The sequence below is a fragment of the Monomorium pharaonis genome, chromosome 9, assembly GCF_013373865.1.
Source record: "Monomorium pharaonis isolate MP-MQ-018 chromosome 9, ASM1337386v2, whole genome shotgun sequence".
NCBI lineage: Eukaryota > Metazoa > Arthropoda > Insecta > Hymenoptera > Formicidae > Monomorium > Monomorium pharaonis.
In genome coordinates this window covers 14,572,751-14,582,709 of record NC_050475.1, presented here as the reverse complement: position 1 = coordinate 14,582,709, position 9,959 = coordinate 14,572,751, and the positions used below count along the sequence as shown (strand labels likewise).

The window sequence follows — 9,959 nt, the reverse complement described above, 5'->3', positions numbered from 1 at the left end:
GGTCTGTAAATATGATACCGGAATTTGGCCATAGATGGCGCTAGCTGTCAATGTAGTAACCGTCAAACCACGTCATTGGCGCTATTCTCTTGTTTTGACATCGGATAAAGATTTTCAACTCGCAACAATACAAGTTTCATACAACAACATAGTTTTGAATAGCGTTGAACATGTCGAATTTTGTGCCTGGAAACTACGATTTCCGCACAGCATTGATTTTCTGTTACCATTTGAAGAAAACTGCTGCAGAATCGCATCGAATGCTTGTTGAAGTTTACGGTGAGTATGCTCTTGGTAAATTACAATACTTTGAGTAGTTTAAAAAATTTGAAAGTGGCAATTTTGAGAAGCGAAGAACGTGAAAGACCACCGAAAAAATTTGAAGACAGTGAATTGCAAACATTGTTGGATGAGGATGACGCTCAAACGCAACAACTCGCGGATCAATTAAATGTGACACGAGAAGCCGTCTCCATACATTTAAAAACTATGAGAAAGATCCAGAAGATCGGTAAATAGGTTCCACATGAACTGAATGAAAGACAGCAGGAAAACCGAAAAACCACTTGCGAAATGCTGCTCGCCAGGTAAAAAAGAAAGTCATTTCTCCGTCGAATTGTGACTGGCGATGAAAAGTGGATACATTTTGAGAATCCTAAGCGTAAAAGATCATGAATAACTCCAAGCATACCATCGACATCGACTGCAAGGCCAAATTGCTATGGACGGAAGACAATGCTCTGTGTTTGGTGGGATCAGAAAGGTGTGATTTATTATAAGCTGCTAAAACCTGGTGAAATCGTTAATATTGAATGCTACCGACAACAAATGATCGATTTGAATCAAGCTTTGCGTGAAAAACGACCAAAATATGAAAAAAGGCAACACAAAGTGATTTTGTTTCATGATAATGCACCATCACACACAGCAAAATCGGTCAAAGAAACTATTGAGGCGTTTGGTTGGAAAATACTTTTGCATGCGGCTTACTCACCAGACTCCATCTGATTATTACTTATGCATCGATGGAACACGCACTTGCTGAGCAGCGCTTCACATCTTATGAAAATGTACGAAAATGGTTCGATGATTGGTTTGCCACAAAAGAGAAATAGTTTTTTTGGCGTGGCATCCACAAATTGTCAGAGAGATGGGAAAAATGTATAGGTAGCGATGGGCAATACTTTGAAGAAAATATTTTTTATCATTTTTATACAATAAACATGTATTTTCTATAAAAAAATTCGGGTTTTATATTTACATACTTGGTACTGTCCAACTAGGGTTGCCATGTCTGGCGCAATTGCGCCAATGTGGCTTCTTGATAGGTCAAAATGGCGCACAAAATTTAAAATTTGGCGCTTGGCGCAATTGTGGCTCCATAAAAATAAAATTTGGCTCCTAAGGGTTCCAGCAGATGTCAGCGCGACGACGTCGCGTATAGAGACTCTGTAATCAGAGACTGGCCATCATCAGGGGGCCACTTTTAATTGGTCCGACTGCCACCAGACGACGCAACGATTTTGTAATACAGAGTTCTTCTATATGTAAGTTTTTCTAAGTTCTTTTTCAGTAATTAGAGCCACCGCACAAGCTTTGGGCCACCGCACAAACTCTTCCATAACGCGTTACGTTACGTTAAGTACTCCATACGAACCTAAGTTGTACTTAAAATTTAACTTAAATCAACGCACAAAGAAATCCTTAACGTAAGTTCTTAAGTTCTTACGTTAAGGATTTCTTTGTGCGTTGATTTAAGTTAAATTTTAAGTACAACTTAGGTTCGTATGGAGTACTTAACGTAACGTAACGCGTTATGGAAGAGTTTGTGCGGTGGCCCTTTTTCGTAACACGTTACGTTACGTTAAGTGCTCCATAAACCTAAGTTCGTACTTAAAATTAAACTTACATCAACGCACAAAGAAACTTTTAACGTAAGTTCTTAAGTTCTTACGTTAAGGATTTCTTTGTGCGTTGATTTAAGTTAAATTTTAAGTACAACTTAGGTTCGTATGGAGTACTTAACGTAACATAACGCGTTATGGAAGAGTTTGTGCGGTGGCCCTTACTAGTCTGTTCTTTCTAGCTGCACTGTCGCACTTGTGCAATAAGTTAAAGACAAGTATATTTTTTCGTCTGATATCTTTTTTAAACATGCCTAAAAGAAGTGAAAAATTACGACCATTTAACCTGCAATGGTTAAAGGAATCATGGGCTGAAGGTACTTTTTGTAATTAATATTATAGAAATATATTTTGTAAGTTTCAAGAACTTATAAATTTCTGCTTTTTAGGTTGGTTAATTGATGTTACCAAGGAAAATCAATTGCACAATGCTTATTGCAAAGTGTGCAAGTCGTATCTTAGAGCACACAAAAGCGATCTTCTGAGGCATAAAGACAGTGCAATGCATGAACACAATATAAAAAGTCTTGTACCAGATATCAAACAACAAAAACTGACAGACAAGAATCATGTTACTGTTATTTCAAATGAAGAAAAGAAGACAGAATTGTTGCTAGCTGTTTACATCGCAGTTCATTCATCTGTAAGAAATATTGATCATCTCACAGATGTATATAATCGTATTTCTAGAAATAATTTTATAAAGCTTCATCGAACCAAGTGTTCACTTCTAATTAAAAAGGTCATTGCTTCAGCTATTTTGGAAGATCTGTTACACGATATAGGAGATTGTCCTTATTCTCTAATAGTCGACGAAAGTACAGATGTAGCGACGATAAAATATTTATGTATTTGTGTACGGTATTTTAGTAGAAAGATAAACAAAATTTTGATATGTTTTCTAGGATTAGTTGAAGTAGAAAAGGTAACCGCAGATGAATTATATTTAAAATTAAAAGAATTTTTAACAAATTGCGGGTTAAAAATTACAAATATGATTGGACTAGGGACTGATGGTGCAAATAATCTCTGCGGGCGCCATAATTCTTTATATACACGATTAAAAGAAGATAATCCTAAACTTCAACTTGTTAAATGTATTTGCCATTCACTCAATAATGCATCGTCCAAAGCAGCTGAGGCGTTACCGTCAAATTTAGATTTTCTCTGCAGAGAAATTTATGCATGGTTCAGTCATAGCTCTCTGAGAAGAATTGAATATAAAAGATTATATGAAATTCTAAACAAAGGTGACAAACCTTTTCACAATTTTGTGCAATTATGCTCAACACGTTGGCTGTGTAGATATAATGTAATAAATATATTATTAGAGCACTACGATGAACTAAAAACTCATTTCAGATTTGTTGTGAATAAAGAAAAATGTTATACAGCCAAAATGCTCAACGAAATGTTAAACGATGAGACTAATTACTTATATTTTATTATTATTAAACCTATTCTTAATGAAATAAATAAAGTAAACGCTATTTTTCAATCAAGTTATGTAGAAATCGGAAATGCGATTGAAGACTTAAAAAGACTTGTTTTTTTTATTTCTAAAAAAGTTTTAAAATCCATATTTACCAAAAATATTAATGACATTGTAAAAAACGTTAATAACGAACTTGCATATGTGGAAGTAAGTAATATTGATTTTGGAATTGAGTATTATAAATACTGTCATAATGCAAAAGAGAATTTGTCAAAGACTAACATTGATAATGTGCAACATCGAGTTGGTGATTATCTTAAAAAATTATTATTAGAATTAATTAAAAGACTGCCACTCAATATTGATTTATTTACAGGTATGCAACTTTTAAACCCAAAAATCTGCCTTTCTAACACTACCAGACCAAAATTTTGTGATCTTCCCTTTATTGATATATTTATTAATGCAAATGATTTGAGTACAGCTGAAGTTGAATACAATTCATTAATTAATGTTAACTGGAATTTTTTATACGGAAATAATATATTTGAAAGTAGTTTTAGTTTTTGGCCTATTGTAGCACAACATAAGAATGCTGGAAATTTTTTAGCTTTTAATACAATAGCACAATATGTTTTGAAAATTCTAACTTTGCCAATGTCAAATGCAGCGGTCGAAAGGGTCTTTAGTGTTATGAATGCAACAAAGGACAAAATGAGAAACAGAATGGCAACTGAAATGTTAAATGCACTACTCATGATTAAGTCACATTGTTATGCAAACCAATTTTGTTGTAGAAATTTTGTTTGCACACAGCAAATGTTGGAAAACTTTAATAATAAACATATGTATTTATGTAAAAACACAAATGCGTTTGAAGATGAGCAATATAAAGAAGATATGTATATCGTAGAGGCTGTGAATGAAGATAATAATGTTGACAAAACTACAAACTTTTGTAGTTCAAAATAAATTATAGAATATGCTACAGAATAAGATGCATGATTAAAATATACTTTTATAGAGAAATAAAATCTCGTTTTCTTTTCTTCGCACATTCGCATTCTTGTCAATTAAAAAATATCGATTTAACTGTAATACTACTACCTAACTAATTAACTTTATTTAGTTTTTTTAGATAACATAATAGAAGTACACAAAATAATAGAATATTTACGATTAAAATCTTTTTAGTTCCATGAAATGAGTATTGTTAAAAATCTGTCCTGTAATATGCTTTTAAAATGTTTTCAAACGTTTTGGTGCAAAAATGTTGCCAGGACTGGCGCAATGTGGCGCATTCGGTTGCCAGGACTGGCGCATTGATGTATCTAAAACCTGGCAACCCTGTAGTCCAACGATGATTGGAATAGTAGAGAGTCGTCGCTGGGTGTGATTTATCTCAAATTTGGAACTCGTGAGTTGCAAGCTTCTATGCAGTGTTCCAGATAGCTGTGAATGTGTGGCACTCACTTAGACACGGTTCAAATGGACACGGTGCATTTAGATACTGTGCATTTGGACACAAAAGAAATTTTATTAAAAATGTACACCAGTTACATGCACACTTAAAATATGACCACCGGATATTTGCACACGAAAAAATGTCCACCGTTCACTTGGACACGTAAAAGTTGCACACCATTCATTTGCACACGGAAAGATGCGCACTGATCATTTGCACACGGAAAGATGCGCACTGATCATTTACACACGGAAAGATGCACACCGATCATTTGCACACTGTTCATTTGGACACGGTGCTTTTGAACACTGTTTATTTGCACACCGCTTAGTTGCACACCGTTCAATTGCACAACATTTAAGTCGCAAACCCATGTGGTGCAATGAATGCTTTACACACACACACACACACACACACACACACACACACACACACACACACACACGGGGGGGGTGCAAAGGGGTCTTCGCCCCCTTCCTCCTGCACCCACCCCGTCCAAGTCGCTAATCCATGTACACATTGCAAACGCATCCATAATGTATGAATATTTAATATGCGTTTGATTGAACGGTGTGCAACTGAACGGTGTGTAAATGATTGGTGTACATCTTTCAGTGTGCAAATGATCAGTGCGCATCTTTCCACATGCAAATAATCGGTGCGCAAGTGAGAGGTGTGTAAATGAATGGTGTGCAACTTTTACATGTCCAAGTGAACGGTGGGCATTTTTTCGTGTGCAAATATCTGGTGGCCAAATTTTACGTGTGCATGTAACTGGTGTAAATTTTTAATAAAATTTCTTTTGTGTCCAAATGCACCGTGGTCATTTGAACTGTGCGCAAGATATCGTGTCCAAAAGCACCATGTCCATTTGAAACGTGTGCACCGCTCCCATTGTGAACTACAACGCGTAGAAGCTTGGACCTCACGAGTTTCAAATCTGAAACAAATCGCACCGCAGTAACAACTCCCACTATTCCAAGTATCATTGGACGGTACTAGAACAAAATTGGAAGCGCCGGAGCTCGGTCTTTAGTAATCTTACAGTTCCGAGATTACTTGAATGTACCAAGTTTTCATTGAAACAAACCCAATTTTTGATGCAAGAAATTTCAACTATGTTTAGAATCCAAAAAACAAATCCTGGTTTAAATTATAATACATCACTTAATCTTATAGAAGGACTTATCGACACACATTTTAATAAAAATAGTTTTCTTGCAAATCACATCCAGATATTTATATTGACAGGTATTTATGAACAAAGACCATGGAAGCAACCTCCTTTATACATGTTTTGTAAAGATACGTTGCGATGGGAAAATATTACTCGAATATAAGGAAATAGTAAAATGCAAAATGTCACAATATTGGCTTAGAAATAATCGCTTCAATTTGTAATCAAGGAAGTATTGATCAGTAAACAAGGAAGATTATTTGAACAGTAGTGTTACGAATTCAGAGCTACGTAATGTATAAATACTGGAACTGTATACCATCAGAGTATCACTAAATTAATTTAATTCCAAATTTTGTCCGTGTAGGCAAGCAACAAATATTAACTAAAAATTTATATAACTTAAAAAACTTTTTTTTAATAGTGCCAATGCAAAAGCTTTATCTGTTAATGAATATCGTTGATTAAATTTGTTTTAAAATTGTTAATAATGGATAGAAAGATTGACGCAGTACATGAAGCATTTGATCAATTGTTATTAGGAAACCATTTTCACTCAACTCCTATACGGTCCAACGATGCCAGTTCAGAAGCTTTTGCCAGCAAGCCTGCCTGCATCGCCTGCATGCTGCGTCCGTGAAGGGGATCCTCACTCTTCGGTTTGCGTCAAGTGGCGGGAGCATCTGCTGTCCCCTTTACTTCTAGCTCTGTCTCTTTCACACTCGAACCGTCTTCTAGGAGCAGACGGTAGATGCTCCCGCCGCATCCCTTGCTGACAAAAGCTTCTGAACTGGCATCGTTGCCTGTATCTTTTCTGATCGCCGTTTTAAACAAACTCCCTTTCTCCTCTGTTTTCTTGCCGTTTTCATTAAGTATGCAATATTGTTAAGTATACAATAGAGTTTTGTATCACGTAAAGATAATTGGAATCGTCAAGATGCATGAAATAGACGCAGAGTAAAATCGATAAAATAACATTTTTACAAAGTTTTTTAGACACATACACACACAATCCAATTTTTTATTTATTATTTTTTCACATATATAAACATTTTTGTATATAATTTTTCTGTATATACAATTTTTTAATATTACCTTGTAACGAACCCCCATCATGGCTCACCGCCATCCAGCGATACGGCCCATCATAAACGTTCTCATACCGTTGGGACGAGAATCGTCTCAGCTGATGCAAAGGTCACAATTCCAACGCGATACCTACGTAAATAATACTGTATATAATAATGTAATGTGTATAGATATCTCTAAAATATAGTTCTATCTTTCTGTAAGAAACACTAAATCTGTGTCTGCTGTCTTAGATCCTTTCCCGACGAGCTAGTCCGCGCGGAAAACGGATCGTTACGACCTTTTCTTTTTGTCATTGGTCTTTCCAATAACGATCTCTTAATTGATATCTTTATTGATTAAATTGAATTTGATTGTACAGGTTGTTATTAAACAGGTTGTTCTCCAGAACTTTTTGAGCAAATGTATAATCTGAAAACGATTTAAAATTAACTATTGATGTACAAAAATAACAATAAGGAATATATCTAATAATAATCCAGTAATAATCGAAGTTATTTGTCGTAGTCATACACAGCTAACTTTAGATATTCTATTTGTAGAACTGCCCAAAACTGCCGTATATCTGCAATGGAAAAAGAATGTTCACAAAATCATCAAATGTCCCCTAAAATATTTGGAATAGTGTATGAACATTGTATGTACATATGATGAAGATATTCATAGAACATATGATAGGATATATTTAAAATATTCGAGGAATGTTGCTACGAATAGACTTTCATGCGCATGCGCATTATGATCGTGAGTGAAACAGAACGCAGTTTGTGTGTCATGTACAGCCGCCACCTATGGTGACGCTTCCAAGGATCTGCGAAGTATCCGTGAGCATCGCGTGCAGAAGACTGATCCAAGGAGAGGAGAAGGAGAAACCTCGGCAATCCAAGTACGTCAGCACAGACCGCGGCAACACCGATGCCGACGCAGACGCTGACGGCACCAACAACAACGAAGGATTAGGAACAGCTTCCGTTGACTCAGCCGGCGCGGCAAGCAGCAGCGGAGGACGCATGAAGAAACAACGAAGATTTACGCCGATAAACGCGATACGCCAGGAAAACTATGTCATTAATCGCAAAAAAGTCATTATTTTGTTTATATAAAGTTTATAGCGACCAAAACGCGAGTGCAGTATTAGTTTACGTCATTATGAGTACGACACAAAATTATCGTTACTTTCGTTATTACATATTTAGGTTAAATCAACGTGTATACGAGACCGGCACTCGGTAATTGATTTATTTCAAATTACATTTTAATAATATTTTGTTTACTTTATTTACTTTATTTACATTTTAATAATGTTTTATTTACTTTATTTTATTATTTTAATTTTAATTTATTTCGCGAAAAGATACGCGTAAAGACATGTGTGCAGGAATGAATGACGAAAGCGTGAAAGAAGAAACATAACAAACATCTCATGTATAATGCGATCCGCTACAGGCGAAAAAAAGTGTATATATTTTATACCAATCTAAAAATTGTTACACGATATAAATATACTAAGTGAATCAGTTATTAATCAAAATCTACATTATTATTTTTGTTTGCAAAAACCGGATGGATGCACTCGAATTAGTAAAGTATGCAAATACTTGGTGTGTTAAGTTATTTTTAGTCATTTTGTGTGAAATCTAAAGTAGAATACCGGTTTGATTGTTGCAGGTATCATCCTGCGTAGTAAAGTTAACATTATTAACCATTATTAACCATAGTTTATTATTCAATAAATTATCTGTAACAAGACACCGCAGAGAATCCCGCGAAAGTAAGAGTACAAACGAAATTGTTATGTACACGCGTGAATATATTTAATATGATAAATTTTAACTTCAGTAAATTAATTTAAACTCAATCTTAAACATTGGAATGCAGCGAATATTGATATCTTATTTAATTACTGATGATACCAGGTGCAGGTCGATATCGGAATCAGAATCGATAAAGCATATGGTTACACCCTGAGACAAGACCTTTCTTCTCCATTAGGAAATGAGTTTGCGTAGGGGAAAAAATAGAGAGAAATTAGGTATAAATAAGGGAATCAAAACGTTTAAGCACAGCAGTTAAGAGTAGTTTAGTTCAGTTTAGCTCAATTTAATTCAGTTTCTTTTTATCTTGTCTAAATCTGAGAATTTATAGTCGCCAGTCATAAATCTTAGTTTTTACCGAACGTCTCTCCTGATTTGCAGTTAGCCTGTAGCGTCAGCAGAGTCTTAAACCTTAGGATTTGTTGTTACGAAGCCAAAGCTGGCAGCCAGACTTAGCAGTCAGAGCGCGGCAGCCAGGGCCGAATATGGTGCTGGGCCCCCGGGGTTAAAAAATAATAAAATAAATTAAAAACTTATAGCAAACAAATAATACATTCAAAGTAAAGTAAAATAAATAAAAATATAAAAAATTAACAATAATAATAATAAAATAACTTAAATAATTTACTAGAGTGACGGAATTAAATCTAAAGAAAAACAAAGCTAGACGCGTATCTATAGAGATTTGAAAAAAATCACAAATATTTCAGAAAGAGAGTACAAAACAATGCCACCATCATTTGCCCGAGGACAGCTCTTATTGTTCATAAATAAAACTATAAACATTTAAAAACAATTTAGCAGCCAACGCATATCGGTAGAGATTTGAAAAAAAATCGTAAATACTTCCGAAAGGGAGTACAAAATAATGCTACTATCATTTGCCCGGGGACGGCTCCTATTGTTCATTTAAAAAATTATAAACTTTTAGAAACAATTTAGCAGCCAAATTGTACGCATATCGGTAGAGACTTGAAAAAAATTATAAATATGTCAGAAAGCGAGTACGAAACAATGCCACCATCATTTGTCCGAGGACGGCCTTTATTGTTCATTTAAAAAATTGTTAATCTTT

At 34.9% G+C, this 9,959-nt stretch overlaps 1 protein-coding gene across 3 annotated transcripts; it reads left to right on the top strand.

Annotated features, from left to right (window-relative positions):
- Positions 1-2,086: 2,086 nt before the first annotated feature.
- Positions 2,087-9,072, top strand: LOC105830002. Of its 3 annotated transcripts, none has more exons than XM_036292040.1 (3): positions 2,087-2,221; positions 2,294-2,547; positions 7,613-9,072. In XM_036292040.1, exons 1-3 carry the CDS (start codon positions 2,155-2,157, stop codon positions 7,679-7,681), a joined length of 390 nt encoding a protein of 129 aa, XP_036147933.1. In that variant the 5' UTR covers positions 2,087-2,154; the 3' UTR covers positions 7,682-9,072. The 3 variants fall into 3 exon arrangements, with proteins under 3 accessions (XP_036147933.1, XP_036147934.1, XP_036147932.1); XM_036292041.1 differs by lacking the exon at positions 7,613-9,072 and adding an exon at positions 3,716-4,469; XM_036292039.1 differs by lacking the exons at positions 2,087-2,221; positions 2,294-2,547; positions 7,613-9,072 and adding exons at positions 2,584-3,646; positions 3,716-4,803.
- Positions 9,073-9,959: the final 887 nt, after the last annotated feature.

Coding starts and splice junctions, on each gene's coding strand:
- LOC105830002 (XM_036292039.1), top strand. CDS start 2,899: ATGATTGGACTAGGGACTGATGGTGCAAATAATCTCTGCGGGCGCCAT. Junction 3,647..3,715: donor TAATGTGCAACATCGAGTTG/GTGATTATCTTA, acceptor ATTTATTTACAG/GTATGCAACTTTTAAACCCA.